This window comes from Tyto alba, unplaced genomic scaffold (assembly GCF_018691265.1).
Source record: "Tyto alba isolate M040663 unplaced genomic scaffold, T.alba_DEE_v4.0 Super-Scaffold_22, whole genome shotgun sequence".
NCBI classification, from domain to species: Eukaryota; Metazoa; Chordata; class Aves; order Strigiformes; family Tytonidae; genus Tyto; species Tyto alba.
The window spans coordinates 13932644-13957157 of NW_024881296.1; the positions used below are offsets into that span (position 1 = coordinate 13932644).

At 35.6% G+C, this 24514-nt stretch overlaps 1 protein-coding gene across 19 annotated transcripts in view; it reads right to left on the bottom strand.

The window, feature by feature from the left end:
• Positions 1 to 24514, bottom strand: part of AFDN (afadin, adherens junction formation factor) — a 128130-nt gene that overhangs the window by 66315 nt on the left and 37301 nt on the right. For 11 of the 19 annotated variants that reach the window (XR_006165571.1, XM_042795654.1, XM_042795662.1 and 8 more), the window contains exons 3-12: positions 23049 to 23164; positions 21399 to 21562; positions 19920 to 20080; positions 18730 to 18887; positions 12819 to 12930; positions 12222 to 12389; positions 10609 to 10653; positions 4002 to 4096; positions 3021 to 3283; positions 1426 to 1495 (exon numbers count right to left, since the gene is read on the bottom strand). Coding sequence is in view for 18 of the 19 variants with exons in the window: in XM_042795654.1 (XP_042651588.1) it covers positions 1426 to 1495; positions 3021 to 3283; positions 4002 to 4096; positions 10609 to 10653; positions 12222 to 12389; positions 12819 to 12930; positions 18730 to 18887; positions 19920 to 20080; positions 21399 to 21562; positions 23049 to 23164 (1352 nt within the window). In the remaining variant the exon portion in view is untranslated. The remainder of the gene's footprint in view (positions 1 to 1425; positions 1496 to 3020; positions 3284 to 4001; positions 4097 to 10608; positions 10654 to 12221; positions 12390 to 12818; positions 12931 to 18729; positions 18888 to 19919; positions 20081 to 21398; positions 21563 to 23048; positions 23165 to 24514) is intronic. The other 8 variants (XM_042795656.1, XM_042795653.1, XM_042795650.1 and 5 more) reach the window with 3 other exon arrangements.

Consider the following 24514-nt stretch of genomic DNA (forward strand, 5'->3'; position numbering starts at 1 on the left):
CACAAGAAAACCTACAAAAAAATGCATCTCAAAGCAAGAGTTTGAACAGAGGTTTTTTCAGTACTGACATACAGAATCACTTTTCATCACCAGGTCTCAGAGAACTTTAATTGAAAGTTATCATTACCCCTTTTCCAAACAGAAAACCAACTCATAGGAGCAACTTTTGCAAAACAAGTGACTCACCAGTGATTTAAGAAAATGTCATACACGTTCTTTAACAGTACAACTCTAAAAATTTAAATTCTCCCCAAGATTCCCTAGGTCCACTAAAAGCATTTTTATAATGAGTCTGAAAAGAATATTATGTATGCTATATAATAGTATCAGAAATTCAAATTCTGAGCAATTTTGAAGCATTTTAATAGTTTGTAAAGTTTTCTTCTTCCCCCTCTCCTCCACTCTTTCAAAATGTCACTAAATAAATTCTTATCAGAGGTAAAGAATGAATCCAGATAAAAGAAAGCATTGTCACAAAGCAAACTATGAAGAAAGAAGAAAAACTGAATCGAAGTCTGTAGCAAGAAAAAAAGACTAACAAATATATTCAAAAGCTATCAGAGTGTTATTAATACCTACACTGCCATACCAACATCACGAAATTTCTTTACACATATTTCAATCTGGTAATAGGAGTAATAAAACATGAAAGGAAATGTATTTCTGGGAGGACTACTACATTTCATACTGCTGAAATAATGAATTTTCTCATTTCATCTGAGGAGCGTGATCATAGCACCAAGAAAGGCATTAAACATTGTGTCATTCTACTCTGTTTGCTCTTGGAAAATGCATCTCTGACACAGAATTTATTAACAGAAAGACAGTGCAGAAAGAAAGTAAGAAAATATTATAACCTCATAAAATGTTTATAACTATGACTGCAGAGACAGTTTGTTTAGTCAATGTGTGTACAGAAGCCCTATTGAAGCCAAAGTCACATCCATTAAATTTTAAAAGCCTAGTTAAAATAAAATTGAACACCCTTTCACATTTTATATAAAACATTTATTTACTCTATTGAAGATGACAATAGTCATATGCTACATACATGACAATGATTTATCATTTCTAATATGACTCTCTATCTGCACGTAATCTGCCTTCAACAGGTCAGTTTGGGGAAAAAATATTCCAGGCTTGAGGAATTTTCCCTTCCGAAAAAAAAAAAAAAATATTATTGTTCTTGGCATGAAATGCATGTCAAATGCTAGTACAAGCTTAAACAGAACAGTTTTGTTAGGAAGGGGGCGAAGGGGAAAAAAAAAAAAAAATGCTGCACAATACCCAAATCCACCCACAGCAGGAAATACCTGGGGAGAATGAACTGGCCACACTTTACCAAATACTATGGATGTTGTAACTTTGATCTAACTTACACATGATCTTTTATTATCTATTGCAAATTTAGTCATAACAGAATACCTTGCTTGCTGGTAAGGCTGTTCCACTGTGAACATCTCCCTCCAGATCAAATGTGGTTTCCTGAACAGCTCTAAAAGCAAGATAACATTTCAAGTACTTTTTTAGAAATTATATTGTTAAGTGTTTAATAAATAAGGAACGGAGTAGCTAAAATTAGTAAATTAAAATTGAAGAGGCACACCACGAGTCCAGTTAATATTCACTTTACGAAACATTGTATCAATTCTTTGTATAATAACACTACAAATATTTATACAGATAACTTCCTTCGAAAAAACAGACTCTTAGTTACATTTTTTTCCCAGTCAAGTGAGAAAATACATATAAACATAAATAGTATTAAAATATTGAAAATATATTCAAGAGGTTGTATTCACTATAGTAGACCTGCTACAATTTTTTGCTCAGCTCTTCGGTATTAAACTTATTATAAACTTGATAATGTAAATCATAGTAACGCATTTTATTTTCTCCTTAAAAAAATATCTGATTGTTCAAGCTGCAATAACTCTTTGCCAGAGATTTTGATATCCAGGCAAAGCTCTGCAGAAATACAGTGCTTTGCAGTTGACTATGTAAACATGTGAGAGCATTTGTTTAATTGTTTTGCAGCCTAGACGAAGAATTAACTCAAGATTTAAACAGAAATAGTACATGACAGCTAAATGCCTGGAGGTTTTCCTGCAGGCAGATCCTGTGCTACAACAAGCACACAGTGTACTTCTACATTAAAATAATGTGGAGAACAAAAATAATAATGGTTTAAGTATACATCTATATTAACTCAGATTAGCCAGAAGAGCTTCTTTTCCTAGGTATCTTTCTCTCATTCATCTCCAAGCCAATTTGTTTCTCTTCTAAACCACAGTATACTACAACAGCAGCCTCAATGGGACTCAGAGAGGATGGAAGATATGATGTTATTTTTTTTCCATGCTATATAGTCTGATTTTAAGATTGTTCTTCCTATTTCTGCAGCCACTGAACAGAATATCTGAGCCCTCGCAAGTCATTAAATCTATAATCAGTATTTTTATTATGCACCTATCAAAAATATAAATATACAGAGATACAACAGGATGGAGTTCTGGACTGTTACTCCTTGCAACACAGAAACTGGAAGACAGGTTATCACACAACAGTGGTTGCTATATTGAGACATTTAGTTCCCTACCTTGACAGTCTCATTTCACAACTGCCGTACTTAATTTCCAAATCCTTCTAGTGGAATTTTCAAAGTTAGTATCCAAGAAAAAAACAGAACAAAACAAAACAGGTTTTCTGAAAACATTCAGCAAATACTCTTCCTGGAGGTTGGATGAACTTTGGAATACATTAAAAAATAAGGCATTCCACTGTTTTTAATACAGAAGTGACCATCAGGAAAACTTGTTTGAATACTTCATAATGAAAAGGACACTTGCTAATACTAAAAAAAATCACAAGGTGGAGCTCAAGTATTAAAATAGTTATTATACATTTAACACTTAGAAGCAGCTATCAGAACTCATTTAAAGTCATCCTCTAGTCACATTGTCTATTTTTTCCAAAGCTCCCGCCTTCACTTCTGCGGGAATAAAATAAATTTTACTCACCCAGTTTTGTGTCTTGGACCTTTGACCATAAGACTTGCATCGATAGGTCTTTTAGGAATTATATGGTCCTGAGTGGGATCCACGAACTTAAATACATGAGATGATCCAAACTGAACCTTCATTCCACTTTGCAGCATAGTGGTTTCTGAAATACGCTGACCCTCCACGTAGGTTTCAGCATCAATGCTTCTCGGGGTTACAGTAACAACTCCATCCATATTAGTGAGGTCACAATGATGAGGCTGAATTCCTGGACCAAATAACTGGAAATAAATTTAACTAACATGGAATAAACTAAATTACACATCAGCAGAAATTAAAACAAAAAGACTGAGCTGTAGCTTATCCTATTTACAAACTAGTAACTTAACTTTGCTTGCTTATGAATTTAACACAGATGAGTGGTACTAAAATCAGTTGAGTTTCACTTCAATTTTCCTCGCAGAGGTAATAAAACACACATTTAACTAACGTGCAGCAGAAATCCTGTAATGAAAAGTTTTTCACTTTTTGGTCATATGCTGTTCAGAACCGGTTTCTTCACTTGCTGTTTCGATGTGAAATCTCACAATTCAAGTACTTACAAGTCAACTAACTGCACTGACGTGGACCTAGGGTGCTGTAAGAGATTCCCAGGCACGAACTTCATACAACTGTGTTTGTTTTATACATTTAAGAAATCCTACCTCACTCAAAGGGGTTGAGACTAGGACTTGAAAGCCATTAAGCAGTTACAATAACACTGACACATACCACTTGATCCACTGATGAAAAAGAATACCCCTTTTTAAATAACAAAGCCCTTATTTTCTCTTAAAAAGAGAGAAAAGAAATCACGACCATTAACATGACAGTGCACCAGTTTTTTACCGTTCCAGCTTTGCAGGGTACTCACGGAATATTTTACTAGTTTTCACAATTACACATAACTGGCCAGAGACTGAATCAGTTCTGTCATCTGAGTGTGCTTTTTTTTCATACCTGAATGGAATTGTCATCAAATTTTTCGGTTCCAACTTCTGTGACACTTAATTGTAGACGATAGAGCTTTGGCTTATCTCTGGAGTCAGAACCATCTGTACAGCAAGTGACAAATACCAATTTGCACGTTAAAGTTCAAATACACTGTATTTCTACATTATTTCAATTTAGTTCAGAGTAGCAATGTTCACCAAAAAAATAACTGCATGAAAATTCTTTCAAGATTTGTTGGAAACTTAGGTGTTCATCGTAGCGTAATAACACTGAAAGTAGACAGACCCCACTCAGAGTGGCTGTTTTCTACAAGTACAAAGAACAAAGTAATCAGGAGCTACTATTCTGAACATATGTTGAAAACCTTTATCTATTTCCTTAGTAGTTTAAGCAATATAGTTTTTATTAATCTCTAAGCTTTTATACGTGTATACCAATATGGGTTTAAAAGATCTAGAAAGCAAGATATCTGCAGATCTCTATAATAGTAGTATATATATTGATCTTACCAAAAGTAGATTATCAGCAATATCTACTGTCAGGTGGCAAACATGCCAAACTGTTTCCTATTCATCAGATACTAAAATAGGGCAATATTAAAAGGGAATCTTACAAAATGTTTACCTATGACAGATTTAGTCTTGAAATACAGGACTGTAGCACTTCTTGCCTTACCTGTATAGTTACACTGACTTATATTTTCATCCCTCAGAAAATTATGTCAAAGATAAAGTTCAACTTCTTCCTCCCCCCAGAAGAGCATACTGTCCAAACAGAATCAAATTTTGCAAGATATGCTGGATGCTGCACCAGATTTAGCTGCTGCCTTCACAAGCTAACACAGGTGGGTTTTGGCATACATATAAATCCTCCCTGCTTCCCAGAAAATACAACAGCTTTAAATATTATCAGATACTGAACTAGTACTGCCACTTCTGACTCTTCTCCAATTTCTCCTCCAAATGGAAGATGCACAAAAGGGAGGCTGCAAGACAAAGAATGTCTTACCTGTGGACATGAGCAATGACTTCAAGTCACCTCCAAAAAGCATTAGAGAATACTACTAAAGCCATGGCACATACAGTGATACTATCTTCAGCAGGACACTAGTCATCTTCAAAATTTAAATGAAAGCCAATATAAACAGAACCTCTGTAAATCTAATTGTAAACTCCCAGCAGTACTACCAGGATCTGTTTATTAAAATCAGAATGCAAGCCATTTAACCATAAAATTTCACTTAGTCTATGAAGTCCTCTATCAGTTCTTCAATGAACAGTATTTAAAGGAACTAAAAGTCAATAGCATAGAGAAAACTTAACTGTTAAGAACTACAGACTGACAAAAAGCCAAAGATACAAAGAAAATAAGGCAATAATACAAAAGAACAGAAAATACAAAGTGAATGAAGGGGCTGGGGGGGGGTTTGGGGAAAGAAGCTGGTTATCAATGAAGAATGATACCAACAGAGTTTTACATGATTTTGACAGGAGGAAAGGCATAAAGGGTGCTTCTCATGGGAGTGTTGTCATTTTACTTAAGACATTAAGACATCAGGCAGAGACAGACCACAGACTAGTACTATAAATACCAAAGTTAAGTGATGATACTATTGTACTATCCCCATTATTGAACATATTTAGAATCACTATTGTAATAGTAGTATGTCCATCACAAAAGTAGTATTGAACATAAAAGAGCACTCAGTCTTCTAAACATTTTTCAGGTATAGGGATAAGCCTTTTATTAAATCCCAGTATTTAACCCTCTAGATACATACATCTAACATCACTGTACACTAAAAAATGGTAACGCTAATACATTATTTTCAGCAATTTAAATTGTGTGCAGTTTTTAATACTTAATGCTGATCAGAAATTATATGGCTGCACTTTCAATGTCACCAAATGCAGACATGTAATACAATACTGAATACATTTGGCTGCTTACCCCCAATTCTCTTAATTACTGTTACGTTTCCCCACGACTTACACATCAAATCCTAAAGTAGCTCCTCCATTTATTTATTTATGAATCCAGAAGTCAAACATTTCCTCCTCCTACCCACATCCCAGTTTGGTAAAACGGGCACCCAAAAAGATATAAGATTCAGTTTGGAACCAATGACCCTTATTCAACATGCAAAAATACTGGAATTTCAAAAGCCAGTGGCAAGGAAGTAAGGGCTAGTTATTTTGGGCTTTTTGTTCTTAATTTCTTATGGCACTTTCTCCTAAACCTAACAGATACAGATTAGAGAATAGGTTTTATTTACAGTCTAGTCATTTCACCCCTACACTAAGTATACTTCCCCCCTGGACTTTTTCATTTTTGACATCTTAAAGAGGAAAAAAAAACAAAACAAAACAAAACCCCACTTTAAAATATTCCTAAATATTTCTAAAATATTCTGTAAAATATATTATAAAATATTATGTTGTTCAAGTGTTTGTTTAAGATAACTTCTGGATCTCATTCCTGAGTTCAGTACTTGTGAATAATCAACCAATACCAAGTTTCTGCTGATGAATGTTTACCTCACACCACTGTATATCCTCAATATATATGCATGTCATGTAAAATATGCTTTCAGGTGAAAAACATATTTTAAGTATCACAATATTTCTGCTGAGGCAAATTAAGACTGTTTTGTTTCTCTGGAATGTCCCATATAACAAGAAACAAACCCTCTAAAAATCACAGCACTAGATACAGGCATACTTCCCCCCACCCCCCCCAGGAAAATTAGAAAGATTCAAGGGGTTACTGAAAGTTATTTGGAGCACACCTGTAAACATCCATCAGTAAAAATCAATTTCTACAGTAAAAAGTATCTTAATCTTGAAGAGAATTACTACAAATTCTGAGAAGGATGAAAGGCCTTCTTGTTCTAGGGGAGGGATGCAGGAGGGAAGGAAGGTTGCATTATACTACAGTGTAAAGTCTTGTATTTCCTGTTTTTCAACAGCTGGAAGGTCACCTCAATGCTGTCTGGAACATATTCCTCACTGTACTCCAGCAGGATACAGATTTTGTCAAACCTACAGCAAAGCCCCTGCTCCCCAAACCACGACAGTCCAAGAAGGCTGTTCTCAGCCTCTAAGGACCAAACACTAAATTCTGGTGGTTCAGAAGGGCAATATATACAGTCTAAGTCATGGGACTTAAGGTCCAGAATTTGTAACGGGGGGGGGGGGAGGAATAATACATCTGGGGTTGTTATGTGACAAGAATAATTTTCTTTTAATTAAGAAATTTGGAAGGTCAAAGTACTCAGAAAGGTGGGTGTTAATAAATGATACAGACACAGCAGCAACAGGCATAAGGAAAATGTATGAATGCTATACGAACTTGTTCATTTTATGTGTGTGCGTAAGTAAACATGTGGGATGGAATAAAGGTGGCCTGTATTCTATTCACAGCACCTATGACTGAATAACATTAACCCAGATAATACACGTGCAGAAAACATCTAGTTTCTGAGTTTTAAGCTTAGAAAATTGAATTGGGATGTGCCTCCAAGACACGAGCAGAAGCAACAAGAACTATGATTCAAGAGACCAAGTCAGCCACTACTGCATACATTAAACTTAATTATCTATCTGACAAAGCTTTTCCCAGTGACATCACATGAGTGTTCAAATAAACTTGGTATGGGTTTGCATTTGAAGTAATTTTCACAAGTCATTTTCCCCCATGACAGAAGTACACAGACAAAGAGATATACACATCTCTGTACACTGCCTATTGCTGATCGAAAACTTGTATTTCAAGAGAAATCAGAAAACAGACCTTACCACCAAAGACCAAACAGGAGACTGATTTAGAAAAAAAAGTTTTTTTTCAAAAACACTAAAGCATGTAAATGTACAGTAAAAACTGCTATAAAACATACAGTGTAGAGTAAAAAGATACACAGTATATTACTGTTCACCTATAGTCACTAGTGAAATCGTTTCTGTAAAACCTGTGGCTTTCTGTCACTTTCAATGCTAAGGATGCAATACAAACAGATTTCATGACTGGGTTTATGCAGTTACGAGTCCACATTCACACTTCAAACATCAGTCTTTTAAAAAACCCCCTGTGTAGCGAACAGAAGTGAACAGTCACTGTAAGCACATCAACTTGGTGATTCATAATACAAATGTACATTTTTGATCAACAGAAAAAGACAAGACATACCTCCCTTCATGGATACATATTTTAAATGCATTACTTCACCACTAAAAGGTGAATTGTATACCATTTTGGAGAAGATAATTTCAACTGATTTTGCTAATCCAGTGCTTGAAACAATGCTGGGAAATAGCATTGACTTAAAACCAGACTAAACCAAGTTCTGGAAGGTCAGATCACAGAAAACAAGTGAGCCCAAAGTTCAATGCCCATACAAGAGACTGCACCTATTGACTTGAAAATTAGCTAAATCCTCATTTGAAAAGGAGCAAATTTCCTGCACAAATTCATGAGTGTTAAGAGTTTAGACAGTAAGAAGTTTAAGAGATTGGTTGGGCAGATTTGAAATACCACATCAGATTCAGGAGACAATTCTGCTATTAAATTTCAGAGAAGATGCACACTTCCAGCAGAAGGAGCCAATAGTAAACATTTTTGGTAAAGGAAGATTCAGTGAGGAATGTGACAGACAACAGAGTTCCTTCAAACTAAAGGGTAAAAGTGTTACCACATACCATACTGCAGTTCTGTTCTCAGAAGGAAGTTTGGCCAGGGAAACTGCCGTGGCCAAGGCTTTCAAGCTTCTCCAACCCCCTGTAATTCTTCTTTCCAGTTTGCTATACCTGCATGTTCGCAGCATCCCCCACTTCTGTGAACTCTAGAGCTCCGGGCTGCTTTTATGTGATAAGGCAGGGAGAAAAGCCTCAAGGTTTTCCCTTTTTTGTTTTCTTTTTTAAATGCTTTATAATTTTTATTTCAGGCCTGCTGGATAAATATCAGAGGCCTAAAAATATCCTAAAAAATGGCACTCTGTCATTCTTCTCAGACTTTAAATATTATTATTGACAAACTGAAGTTAATAACATGCCTGAACTCACCAGCAGCCATATTCACAGATAACATAGACAGCATCAGCTATTCAAAGCGCTGACATATCTCACTTCAGTCTATTCAGTCTATTTCTATTACTATCAGATTCATCTCAGTTTATTGGTTCATTTACATGACTTGGAAGACAGAGACTACTGCTGATTGCCACATTTACAACCACAAGCTACTGAAGTGTATCCTCTACCATACTGTACAGAACCTGATCTTCAGTCTATAAAACAGCCATTACAACCAGCAACGTCAGCAGCTGTGGAGAAGCAGAAAAACCGGACATGCTTGCCATAGCGAATTTACTGAATCTGTGCAATTGCACACGGCATGAAACCGAAGCCTGCCCAGTTTTTCTGCAAGATTGTAAACAGCCAATGTTTTAACAGAAGGACACTTCTACAGAAGTTATTTCTATAGTAAAAATTAGTATCCTGAAATGTATTGTTCCAAAGAGACAGAAGGGACTCTAGAGTACTAAGACCCGAGATAAAGATTAAAGGAATTTTTTTTCCAGTGAGATACAATGAAATTTCAAGCTTTCCACTCAATGGTCAGGTGTTGCTGCAGAGCTCGTCTGTGCTTATTAGTTCAGCACACTCTACAGAACTTTTCTGTTCTCTGGAATAATGACGTTAATGAAATGGAAGTCATCAAGGAGTTGAGTTGAGGCATAAGTTTGAACAGGGTTCTTCAAACCCCTATATTGTACTCCACAGCCATGAAAGATTGAGCAACAACAACAGACATATAGTACTTTTATAGCAGTCTTGAAAATAAAATGAGGAAACAGATGCTAAAAAACTAAGAAAAGGAAAAGGTATTTTGGTAGATGTTTCATGATGAAGAACAAAGTGGCTTTGTATTCTTGTCCTTTTGGCCAAGCCAGGGCATATCTGCACACTGAACTCTGTGGAGAATCAAAGATCCATAATGATTTGTAGGCTAGGTTATCAATTTCAAGTGCTATAGATAAAACTGAACAAGACTCTACTGTCTAATGTGGCTAAATCTCTTTGATGTACACTGTTCATCTTAGACAACACCACAAACCAGGCAGCAGAAATACCACAAGATGCTATGGAACACCACACAGCAGAAAGCGAGGTCACTTTACCAGTGGTCCAAACACTGTTTCACATAAAAGCATCACAGATTTCATCCATTGCATCAGTGTGGTCAAACACTGAAGGGAGGTTAGGTTCCATGCCATTTACCCAATTCACTTTTTAATTATGAATTCTGCAAGCATCAAAGAACATTTTTCTTTCTACCACAACACTGCTTGTAAACCACCCTGTGAATTTAGTAGTTAACCTTAGCTGAAAGATTGAACTCTTTGGATGGTAGCACATTCATGATCTATTTGATGTTTGTTCACAGATAGAATAATTAAATGGCAGCTGACAAGTCAGATAACTACGTCACAGAAGCAGTCCCTTGGGAAAAAACTAAGATAAGCAAGACAGCCTTTCATTTGTCAAAAAGAAACAGGATTTACTGCCAGCGATGTTTTTAGTGACTAATGAGAGAACAGTATTAAATATAGCGTTACCTTCGTAAGCGTGATAGTTGTAGTAGGCAAAGTGATTCCTTCTCCCTGGGGTTAGAAACACATGCAGAGGACCCAGGTGAAGGCAGCACCAGCAGGACAGATACCATGCAGAACATGCGGAAGAGGGCAGGAAAAGAAAAGACAGGAAAGGGTGAAACTGTAGCCACACAACTCTTATTCAATTTATAAGGATGAAGTGCATTAAACTCTTTCAACTTTAGAAACTGCAGAGTATAAAGTCATCAGTACTACAAAGCTACTGAATGAAACGATACTCATTGTTTAGAAAAACGACAACAAGCTGTTAGAAGAAAAACATGAACAATAGGTCAGTCCCACAGGCAACTGTGCAAAGGCTTAGTACACAGCGTTGCCACCTGTGACATTTCAGATTGGTTTTCCTCTCCAAGTTAATGGCTGTCCTGCTCCACTGCTCAAGCACGTTTTAATTCTAAAGCAACTACACTCCATGAAGTGTAAGAGTTTAGAGCATAAGAAATTGAAAGTACTAGTAAAAGAACACAAAAGCATATAGTACACAATATAAAATACACTTAATATATTCTGTGTGCTGCTAATTTCATCTGGCCCTTTTTTTAAACAAGCAAATAAACAGACAAACCAACCCACACTATTTGACTATTAATTTAACATGTTTGCAGTTCTGATCAAAGTTTTCAGCACCAGCTTCCAACCTTGCTTCCCAAAAGGTAAACAACCAGCCTTCAAATTGTAAATCACTTGTTTGAATACCTGAGTGTACCCAAGTTACACATAACAGGAAAAAGAGCTGCAGATAACTAAATCACCAAAAATGAAAGTCTATATCCAAACATTAAATGTTAAAACAACAGAAATTAAGATTAGAAATTGTATGTGTTTTAACAGTTATTGTGACACAAACAGCCAAGCTCCCCTAGCTGTTTCTAGATCATAAAATTAGTTATAAATTACAGTGCAGCCCAGAGAGTTGTAGTGATGTCAAAATAAAACCCAGTCTTGCTAGTGATTTGAAGCTTCCATTCAGGATAAAAAAAAACCAAACCAAACCAAACCAACGTTTAGCAAATAAGCTTGATTTAAAAATTCATGTTCTTGTTCTTCTAGAAATGTATTTTTCATGTATATGTATGGCACTATCAAATATATCTTACAAGGCATGCTATGGTATACGTCTGAATGTAAAACAAACCAGATATAAGGAGTGCTTTTCTGGTTCTCCCCCAAATCACAAGACAACATGTTAAACTATTTTACTTATTATCAAGTTTTAAACACCAAAATCTAGAGAAAGTTGAATTTTTTTTTGTTTTTGAAACACTTAAAACTTCATTCTTGAAACCATGCTAACAGAGACAAAGTCTTAGTCAATCACTTCTCCCCCTTTTTTTTACTCCAGACATTTGCTCTAAAAATGTCAACATTATAGCAGTATGCAGCTCTATGTCTAGATAACTCCAATTCAGAACGTGACATCAGAAGAACAAATGATGTGCCATTCACTTACACTGCCAACAGACTTCCTTGTGCTTCCAATTCAGATCCTATTTTTGGAAAATCTACATGACTATGAAATAATGTAATTTAGATTATTAGACAACCAAAATTCTTACCTGGGCTTAATTCTACCAAGTATGGTAGTTTCTCAGGAGGAAGGCAAGAGCCATAGCCAGACCCGTCAACTCTTTCCTTCCCCTTTAATGGCTTTCCATCAGTTATTTTCTTAGATTTCTTTGGGACATAATCAGGAGGTCGCCTTTTCAACTGAAAGACTAGTATTCCTAAAACACAGTATTACACATCCTTTGAGTCTCACTATCAGTGAACAAGCGCACATCCAACATCTATTAATTTGCAAAAGCATTCCATAGGATTACTTTCAGCTTACTAAGGTCCTGACACTTCTTTATGTAGTTTTCTTTAAGTTAAAACAATATAAAAGATTAATAAGCATACTTGTCCAAAGTGGGTAATTTAGAAACTTTAGGGGGAAACACAAAACACTTCTACTGTCTAAAGATACATTACCATAAACAGTGCTGAATGAAATAGTAAGTAACTCTAAAAATCATTTAGTATTAAAAGTACCTGAAAAAAAAAAAAAAACACTTTAAAAATACATGTTCCAATTTCTTACTTTACAGAGGGTCCACACCATAGTTTACACCACCACCAAGGCACAAAATGCTCTTAAAGCTTTATGGACATACCTTTATCACTAGGCCACTCCCTGAATATCTGCAGTGGACACTCATCATCATCAAGAATAGTTTCTTTAGCACCTTTATCATCAGAGTGCTGAGCACCAGGAGGCAGCATGACCTAGAAAAGAACCATTATCAGTGTTCAGAGCTGTTAGTGGACAATTAGAACAGAGGATTCCGCGGGTATATCTTCTGATTTGTTTGTTTATAACAAGACGCAAAGCACAAGAATTCAGTAACTTGAAATGCATTTTGCTTTCCAAGACTTCTAACTCACTCTCTTGCCTTGCTACAGTTAAATCACACTTCCCAGAACATCAAATATATTCAAAAAAGGAAAGGAAAGCAAGTTACACTTAAGGTAGACAAGACCATCTTCTAGTAAACAAAATTATTCCAATTTCTCAACAGCCATGGGGTGGGGAATCTGTGGAGGTGATAGTTACAAAAATAAAACTGTAGTTTCCTTTATCATCTCACACATTGGAATCAGCCTTTCATTTTGGTAATGCCATTCCACTAATGCAACATGCAAGCATCTTCAGAAACAGCAAGACCTTCTAGAAATGGCAAAGAGAATGCTGTGACACCTCCTGCATCCTTGTCTTATCCAACCTTTACCTGGTCTACACAGAGACTAAGGGCACAACTGGAACATTTTGCACAATTGCTTCATGCTGTCTAGCTTTAAGGAAGAACCAAAACTAAGTATACCTTGGGAACAGAACCACAGACTGTTCATACTCATTACAGCTATGTCCTTACAAGGTAGAGGAAGGGGGAATCCTTGATTTATGAGTTCTAACTCTAAAAGATGACACAGCCTGTGATTTCATGCACATTTGCATTACTGCTCCCTGCAGCGATCAAGCATAAAAAACAATGACAGGCAGTATTACAGTGCATGAGTACCTTCTAAGTTAAAGACATATCTTTCAAAGCTGAATAAAGAAATAAAATAAAATACATTTTACTCCCTCATTTGTGATCCTAACAAAGTTATTTAAATTCATAGACAGCTCTATTTTAAACAAACTACTCAAAATTGTAATCTCTGAACTATGACCCAGGTAACACCTTCGAAATAATGCAGCTATTGGCTACTCCATCCTACTATGCTGCCGCCCTCCACACCCATTTCAGTCTTAACTAAGTTCTCACAGATCTACCTCAAACATCCTTTCATCTTCTTCCAAGCAGGAAACAAGCACATTTAAGATCAAAAGTATGTAATCAAGTCATTGGCCCTTCCCTAAAACATTTTCTATGCAAAACTTGGATAAAAATAGGTCTAATTAAATTACTTTTAATTAGCTTTTCAAATAGACATTATAAAAATGAGGAAAACATTAAAATGTATAAACTGAAGGGAAACAGACGCACATCCACACTCAAATCTTATCTTGCCAAACCACTCTTTTCTATTTCGCATCTCAGGTTTTTAAAATCAATTATACCTACAGGATAATTTTGATTATCTAATTAAAGTAACACTGTGTCTCAAGCTCTACTCAAGCAACAATTTTTAAATTCCAAAGTCCTCAATACAGAAGGTAACTAGTTACAACACAGGAACTACATGCTACAGCAGGTATACAAGGGACTGACCAATACTGGACTGGAGAGCAAACCAAAGAAAACCCAAATGCAGTGAAGCTAAAGAACAGATGAGAAAGAAGTACATAGGTGCTACTACTTGACCCTGATATTACTTCCACCTTGGAACTTGGACGAGCATCTGTACTTGGTGTTGGGCTTAACAGCAGCAATGGTAAACTAGACAAGTCAGAGAAGAGGGGTCACAAAAGCAATAATACTTTTGTCTTCCCAGCCAGTTACTGTTCCTTCCGTCTCTCAGGAAGAGTGAGCCAGAAACTCAGATATACCTTACTCAAGAATTCTGTGACCTAACCTGCTGAAAGATACAAAACACCACATCTGAGCTTATGCGGGCCAGAAGGCTTCTAAGCGTGATGAAGCCAATTTAGAAAACATCTCTACGTTTTAGGCGAATGCTGCCCCAGTGTTACCCACAAAGCTGAAATTCCTGTGTTTTAGAGTAACAGGAAAACATGGGAACAAGTTTATATTATGATTGGGTTTTGGCTCATGGGTAGAGATTTGCTTTCATTTTAAAAAATAAAAGATGCAGTTAATATCCTTTCATGAATTTGAATCCACACAGACTTCTGAGATCAGGCACAGACATCTCCCTCATTTCTGCAACAGCATAGGAAATGGAGATGGGTAAAACCAGCTTAAGATCACAAGTCTTGAAAGCAGGTTGTCAGCTGACAACCTACAAATTGAAACAAATTCATAACAGATAATTAGGAAGAATATACTCTGCTTACTCATAATTGCATCCATGAGAATATATAAATTATCATAAAGTCATTCCAATCTGTATTTATTAACTTAAAATGCAGTGAAACATGCAGAAAATACAAGCTAAGAAATTTAAATGAAGTCCATAACAACTTAGGACTTAACTTCCAAGGCATTTGCTGGGATAAACAAGAGAGGATAATACTCAAATACTTAAGCCCCCTGTGGTAAGTAGTAGCTACAGATCAAGTTATCAGATCTATCCTTAGCAGAAGTTTCACACATAAAAACCCATGCTATAAACAGGTTTTCAGTAAGCTCCTTTGTCATTTTAATGTTTTTAAATTAAAAACCTGTATCTACTGTATGTTTTAATATATCTGCTTATTCAAATGAATTAATCCTCAATTGTCCTTACAAGTTGGGAATATGGGGTCTGCAGATGCCCCTGAAAAAGACAATGAAACTTGCTAAAAATATTTAATGCCTTGTGTCTGTAATATCTGTTTCTTAAAAAAAAACACCAACAAAACCAGAAACTAATCACTGTGAACTGCTTGTTTCTGCTTGACATTACAAAAAGTTATTTATGCTTTATCCTTGAGTAAAAAGTAATAGCATGCTAAAACAAAAGTTAAATCAAGATTCTACTTTTAGGAGTTAACTGGTTTGCTGCATGCCTCGAGTCTTATGCCCGAAGTGAATATGCACAGGTATCCTGAAAGAATGTCTAACTAACTTGACATCTTGAGAGAGATGTTCAGTGAACCCTGTATTATTCAGGGAAACTCAAACCAAGCAAACTGAAACAAACAAAACATATATTGGAACAAGCTTGCATTTACTTCATTGCACAGAAAAGCACTTTAGAAGTGGGCATAAAGGTACACTCTGATGCACCACAAACCAGGGTACAAAAGCAAGCCACTCACAGGAAACTGCTAGTCACAATAAAAGTTGTCAATGGGAAGTGTTGAGAAAAGTTCTTGCAATGCTCATCTTTCAACTGAAACTTCAGAAGCAAGTGAACTTTACTACAGGTACTTATGCAGCCTTACAAAGGTCTTGTCATATAACTTAAAATCCATCTTAATAGTTAAGTAAATGTCAACTGCTTAAGTCTTCACTGAAGAAACTTCACCTGCCACCCAAAGAGAATAAAACATTTAAAAATCTCAACCAGTAAGAAACTTAAGCTATACATTCCACTGTACACTGTTTTAAACACAACAAAAAGTAATAGGAACATGCAGCACATGATAGATTGCTCTTACACAGAATACTGTCAAGTGTCAGAAGAACAGAGACAAAAACCCCACCAGGGTAAAGAACAGCTATGAGACTAATGTGTAAAGGAGTATCAATGGCACCTATTTAGCACTGCATTTGTGAGTTTTCAAAAAAGAAAACAGTGATGAAAGACACATCGAGCTAAAGCTAGGACATTTTGATGTTTCAGGCAAGGAATGTGACTTCATAAAATATTTGGCAAAAAGCAGATTTTAAAGTTAGGTTTAAAATGCTCAACCTTTTTTAAAAAAGGGAAGGTTTATCATATTTAAAACAAATACTGCATCAGCAGAGGCACTGAGGAAAGCCAAGTAAATTTCAGCCAACTGCAATGACTTATAGTGAGCAAAACAGTAAGGTCTTCTACACTTAAAGTCATAAAAAAGATCTAACTAGATTAACTAATGAAGACCACTCATATTTCAAATGTAAACATAAGCATACAACTTATGTCAGCATAGAAACTTGCTATATCAAGAAGATATGTTGCTCAGAAAGACAAAATATTTTCCACAAGTGCTTTCCAGAAAACTAATTTAAATTAATTTGCTACACAGCAAAGACTTTGTTAATCTTCCCCAAGATCAAAGCAACACTCCTCAGACTATTTTCTACATTAAACATCCCCACACAAGATCAGGGAACAGGTGGAGGGGGAAGAACACCATCACCACCACAACAGTGTCTTGCAATAGTTTCCCTGGTAAGTGTGCAATCAGTTCAATGAATTCCATAAAGTATATTTACATTATAATACCTTCTAACTCCGAACTAAACAGACTGATGCAAAACTATCTTCCAAGTTCAGTCACAATGTCTCTGCTGTAGCCCACAACTCTCTCAAACCAGCAGAAAAACAAGTGTCAAGTCAGCAGCCTATTTAATAAGATCAATGACTAAAAATCATTAATTTCATTTATAGAACACACAATATGAAGATAATTGTCATAATTAAAACTACACATAGAAAATATTTTGCAGCCAAAACTGAGAATCAATTTTTAATATGCTGTGTCATAAAAAACCCCAAACTATTACTTATAAAATTACTCCCCTCTATAATAAAAATCTATATAAAATTTTACTGAAGTAAAATTAACTTTCACAGTTGGAACTCCAATTACAGGTTAACAAAGACAAGAATAAAACTTCATTAAAAATATGTCTAGAACTAAGACAAAACTATAGAAACAATTAAAACTAAGGTTAGTTTGCTGTCAGGAAACTACAAAAGCACTACCACCATATGGTTTCCCTATTAATAATTAAACAACATCGGAGCAACACGTCAATTCCCAGCTAATTATACTACTAGAGGCTGTAAACACCACAAAAGTAGACACCAAGGTTACTTAAAGATATCATAAAAAACAAATCAGAAAGCAACTTTAAGGCCAAAAATATACCCACATACTTTAGAGCAGCTAGAAGGTGGGGGGAAGCCTCCTTGTTGTTTTCCAGTGGCACTTAAAGCACTGGAGAAGGGGCAGGGGGCAGAAAGCACAGTATGATGAGACAAAACATTCTTCACTTTCAGCACTTTAAGGAACAGTAAATCCAAGCTTATTAGACAAGTAATAGGTAGACATTTAATCAAAGATTGGACTCAAACAAGGACCAGATGTTTTCAAATCTCACTATCCTCCTTCAGAAGATGCTATGGGCAGAAGTTTGACACCTTTAATGAGTACTGCCTATGGCACTTTTTGATAAAGCCACACCTCTAAGAAACAGCAATTTGGCAATTCTATACAATTAACTTAGAACTCCTAAAATAATTAAATTCTGAGAATAAGAGTAAATTTCACTTAGACATTTAATCTTTCCTGTTGTGTAAGCTACCACTGAAAGGTATAAGGCAACAGCATACAACGTACACTTTTTATAATGGAATTCACCTCAGCACTTCTGCCTCTGAGCAGCTGCTCTTAGTTCAGAATAGTTTTGTGCACAAACAGATGACGTTAAGCATCCACAGGATTAACTATTAGTTTATACAACTGCAAACCATAAGCATGCTTAGTGGAATAAAACCACAGTGCCAAATACAGAAATATGTTACTTTCCTTATTAATGTTTATCTATGTAGCAAGTAATAATTTAGTAAGATGGCAAGATTTAGGTTTTAAAAACAAAAAACCTGACAAATCACTTCAGAAGTCCTGAAGCTGTTAGATTAAGGACAAAAAAAAAAAAGTCACAGACCTACCAGAGTCTTTCCATTTAGTTTTAAAGCTACTGCAAGGAACAAATCAAATATGAAAGCATAAGAAGATTGTGACACAGTAACTTTACTTACACGAGCAATACAATAATCCTTGGGATTTTCCTTCTCCAGACCATATTTTTCCAGTGCTTCAATAACTGCAAAGTCTGCAGTATCCGTAGTGGACAGCAGGATTGTCTTGTACGGTATATTTGGTTTTAAACTATCTGCATAAATTCTCAGTGTCCCACCTTGGAAAGAAAATTTGATTAACAATGCAACCAGAGAATAAAAAGACAGACATAGTCATTTTATTATATTTCTAACAGAATTTAAGGTGAATAAACACCTTCAGAAATCATTTAGTCAATCCATTAATACAAGAAAATTTACATAACATCCCTGAAATAAATTTTGTCTCCACCGCTGGTAAAAATCTCCAGTGACGTTTTCCTAATTTCTCTATGCAAGTCTTTTCCCCAGTGCTTCACCATTCTTAGTATTACCTGAAGTTAAAATGAAACAGTGACAACTACTGGATGAAGAACTGACCTTTCCAGTCTTGACAGCAAGTTTGTGCTGACCTTCAACAATCTCCCCTCTCTTTAAAAAACCCATTTAAGATTTCCCTCACAGGTGACGTTTTCCACACCTCTAACTACTCCTTCACTACTCTCCCACAGACAGAATACATCGTTTGAGGTTTTATCAGTACTAACATTGCTTCGTTAGTTCATTTAATGCTGATGTTTATACAATAACAGTGGTTGTCTGCCTGCTCCCAAGAATGTGAAATCCTTGATCACTGATATTCACAAGATCTACCAGAACTCTCTGTGCAGACTTGAACAATCACTCCTTGCCATCTTGTATTTGTGCTACTGACTGCATTTTTACATTCAGGTCATTCAGCTTGTTCTTAGTAAAATGCATGACATCAATTTCAGAAGACTTCCTCCGTTTGTCAGTTTAATAAATCTAATTCCATCCTTCCTTTTTCCCCAGTTTAGCACTATTAGAGAGATTAGTGAGCATATTCTCTCCCATCAATGTGGCCATCACTGCAAGCTTTGACTCGCACTTGTCACAGAACACACTCCTGTGGAATCTTACTTCTCAAATCCTTAATTCAGTTACACCACAGATAAATTAGCCATGAAGTACAAAAAAAACGCTGGAAAAAAACGGAAATTAAGTTGAATTTACAGGAGTTGCTGGCCTTAAAAATATTCTCTCAGTGAACAGTTTACTCTTTACAACTTAACCAGAAGAAATCTAAGTACCTGAGTCTGGTCTGCCATCAGAACTGCGAAATTCCTGCATTCTCTTCTCTAGTTTTTGCTGTCGCCGTCGTTTCATAACCACCTCAGGATTGGATATTGTGCGAGTGAAGCTGGTCTCAGGCATATCTTTGTAAACCTCAGCTGCAAGGCGAGAATTCTCACTGCCAAGTTAGTTTAAATGAAAAGAAAAAACTGTCACTAATAGCTTAAAATACATATATCCTCCTGACTTTATAAAGGATAAAAAGCAAGTAGAATCTATATATATAGGAGATCAGTTAAGTTATTGTAAAAATCGTTTCTACATGAACTTCAATTTTGCTAGAATTAGCACTGTTCATGAAACCATGCTCACCTGAAACAGACAACCACCAATTTAAGTATTGATGGTTCTTAGTTTTCAAAGGGGAAGGCATTAAGGAGACTTTACATTATAACCCTGATTTTATTCTGATTTACAATGTTGCAAATCACATGGAAGCAGTATTAGTGTATGTTTGCAGTTCATGATTTTTATTTTGCTAATACACTTAAATACAATTATATTTTAATTTTTAAAAAATTAAGATCAAGATAAGTAATGGTACAGAATACTGGAAAGATCATGCTGATATCTGAAGAACATTGCAAACATATCCATGCAGAGCAGTACTACACATACGAAAAACAGTTGTGAACTAAAAAAATCACAAATATAAAAAAAAAAATCCAGCTGAGAAGCTAAATCCTCTATTATATGTCAACTAGAGTCAACTAATTTCTTTTATCTCTGAGAATTTGTTACAAGTTTTCACCATTCATTTTCTTTCTGGGTATGTTAAAAATCTACCACTATTTGTTTTTTCTTCTGGTGTCTTATATATGAAATCTACAGAATTTGGTACAAAGGTGAATGTAATGTAGACCTTTCTCAGCTTTCTACTTGTACATACAGTCATTCGCACTTGATTCTTGTGCTCCAGATTTCTATACAAGGATTGATGTACGTCCTGTCCTGTCTCAATAATTATGGTGCAGCAGATTTAGGAGCAAGAGTTGAAGAAGCTAGAAGACTGGCTACCAAAATACACCTCAGAAAAACAAACTGATAGTCAGGTGCTAAGTCAAATACAAACACCTACACATACTAATTTTTCAGGCAAAAACCAGAACAATCAAACATAGGGAGAGGAAAAAAATCTACTCTAGAATAAATGCTCAAAAATAAACATGCTGAGGAAATTCCATGTCACCAAGTATGTGTCAATTTCTGTACCAAGAGGTGGAAAAAACAGCTTATTTCATGGTTTAAAAACAAACCTCAGAGAAACATCCACATAAGCAACAAAAATTGCCATCACACATTTCAGTTTATGATGATATTGCACCCATCTCAACTATTTTACTTTTGCAAGAAACAACAACTTATTTGGTAAAGATAGGGAATCCTTTAAAATAAGATGTAGGTTATATGAATTGATCAAAGTTTAAAACACTTACATATCATCCCCATGAAGAAGTCTATCATCTTTATCTGATGCTTGTCGCAATGCCTCTTTTTCACGCCTCTTTTTTTCTTTTTTTTCTTTTTTTGAGAGAGTTCGTTTGAAATTCTGAATCACTCCCTCTTTTTCTTGTTTTTCAGGGCCATTACTCTGAGCCTTCTGAAATAAATGAGTTTAAAACAACTTCCATCATTTTTAGTCCAATGAAAAGTTAGTATTGGCTTTAATCAGATTTGTCCAGAAAGTTAAGACAGTATCACAACCACAAAACAATACCCCAGGCAACAATACTCTACTACACAGGGATGGGACTAATACTCTCCAGAATATCAGAGGCAAAAATAGTATCATATGCCAAAGCAGGTATGAACCAGTTAAGCACCTTGTACTCAAGAAAGTGAAGAAAGAAGAGAATTTTACTTGAATGCTTACTATCTGCTTGGCCTCAAAATTAACTGAAGGTTGCAAAACAAATTTCTGCCTCCCAGTAACAACACTTCGTAAAAGAACACTGCACTTAATCTGTTTTCAAGACAACTGTGTTGGAGCATCAGGTAAGAATAAAATGCAGAAGGAAAAACACAATAAAGGACATTTCCCCTATGGTGTATTTTTCTGAGTTGTCCTTCCAGTGTTCTCCAATCCCTGCTTCTTGCATACACAAGATACCTATAATCATAGGCTCATTTGCCTTCTGTAGAGAAAATAACAGAAGATGAGAGAAAGATGATGCAAGTTTTTTTGCTTCTATCAGGAAGTGAAGAACAGAGAAGGAAGAATGAAGATTATTTAATTCAATGAATAGGAATAGCAAATCTGGCAGATGTAGTGCAAGGCATCAATAATCTTCTCTCCCCACCTCTAACACGGATATATCCTGTAGTCAAAATCATAGTGTAAGAATAGCTCATGTACCTATACCGAAAGCATATTTAAAATTAAGAAGCTCTAATTCTAAGAGCAAATGAAAGTCAGTGCTCAGATCAAGACGAAAAACCTGTCTGAAGATAGCGCACACTGAACAGTATGTTTTCCATAGCTATAAGCATCCAAGTTAGATATAATAGATATAATTACATGACTTCAGGAGCCAAAGTCTGATCTAATTTAATGTTTAAACGACTAATATAAAAAAAGCTTTTGTATGGCTCATGTTCACCTGTCCCTCATTTTGTATTTGGAAGGAAAAAAACCCCACCCCAACAGGAAAGAGTCTCCCATCAGTTTTGTTAAGAAACAGATTGTTTCCTAGGGGGGTAACAATTTTCAGTTACTTCACTCCCTCTGGCATCCCCTTTGAAAGGCTCTGCAAGAGGCAGGATTACCTCCCAGGTGTTTGGCATCATCTAATGCTTGAGGAAAATTTTAATTCCTCATATTACAACAAAGCATGCTCTAAGTTCTCGTGCACCAGTACTAGGGAGCTACATGGATCAAAGTATCAAAAGCCATCTGAAAGATCACAAAAATGCTGTGTTGCGAATATGCATTTTAAGTATTTAAAAATACTTCCTCCAGATATCAAAGATCATCAGCAGCAGCTGTTTTCAGGAATTAGAAAAGTGAAAATTGTATTTTGCTCTATGAGCAAGTCCCACACATTCTGAAACTGCTGTTACCACTAGTATACTCTTTAAAGACCCACCTTTGGAGGAACCGTATCATTTTCATTCTTGAGAACAAATCTTCCCTCTCGATCATCTTTGTTCCAGTTTAATTGTACAACAAGAGGCTTTTCATCTACATCTAATCTTCTTTCTTCTTCAGAAAAATTAAAAGCAGTAACAGTTACTTGGCATCTCAAGACCAAAGACATTTAGAAACAAGTTATGCTCTTAAAAAAACAAAAGGTCAATGAACAGTACACATCAGTTCATGTTTCCCTGTTAATATAGGGACAGAAAGCTTGGGGAGGTAGAAATATGTGTCTCCTTTCCAGAAACCAGCCTAAGTGTATTCCCTCTATCTATATAAGCTAAAGGTCCATATAAAGTCATCTTACATACCTCTTTTGTCAGAACTAAGTCTGGGAACACAAGATTATGACTCAGGAGAAGTTACACCTACAGTTATAATGTCTCAAACTTTATAATTTCATGACACTTTCAAATACTCATTTTCCTTATTTTAAATCTAACCAGTCTGTGGCCCAAGAGCTACTATTCTGGAAAGACTGCACAAATATAAACCAGATCATGAAATTAAAAAACAAAACAAAACAAACAAAAAACCCAACAAATAACCCTACAAAAATAACAACAAAAAAAATCCATTATGCACATATACTAGAAAAAAAAATTATTTAGTGTATTATAACTATTTTACAACTATGAGAACAATCTGAGTGGTTAAAAAAATTCAACCAGTTTTGCCATTTGATCTCTTCCAGAAGACACAATACACATGCACAGTGAGACAACGATGTCTTTGCAGTTACACTTTATTTAATGAGAAACACTCCTATTAAATTAGGTGGCTCTCATGTCATGTTTTATTGAGGAACTTGCTCTGCAAAGGAAACAATTTCATTTTTACTACAGGTACAGTGCTAACATTTTTAAAGAAACCTAAAGCAGAAAAAACACATGCTATTAATTGCTTAAATTCATGATGACACATGCACTTTTCCCTAATCTCACAGAATTCACATCAAGTCATCATTCCCATGAAAAGTGACGCCTGTCCTAATAAATTTCCATTTTCTATCTCAATTTAAGTTATTTTCAGTCCTTCAAAAGCATAATTTAAGATAGTTAAATCACTTGTGTAAACTTCCAAAGTACAAAAAAGCACAACAAAAAGCTAGTTTTTCCTATTCCTGTCAACCACCACGCACACAGTACCACCTAATGACCTGAAGCTTTCTAGTGGGGTGGGGAGACACAAATGCTAGCCGTATCAAATTGCTATTTAGATATCTAAATTCTTCACAGGTTACAAGAAAGGATCTGTTTAAGAAACACCATGGCTTCAAACAATACTGTGTTGAACTTCCCCCAATCTAGCAGTAAAGGAACAGGCATTGTAAGGCTACCTATCAAAGGCCCACAACATCAAAGAACTGAGAATGTACTCTTAAGTGCTCCAATTTAACACTCCTCCCACTATAAA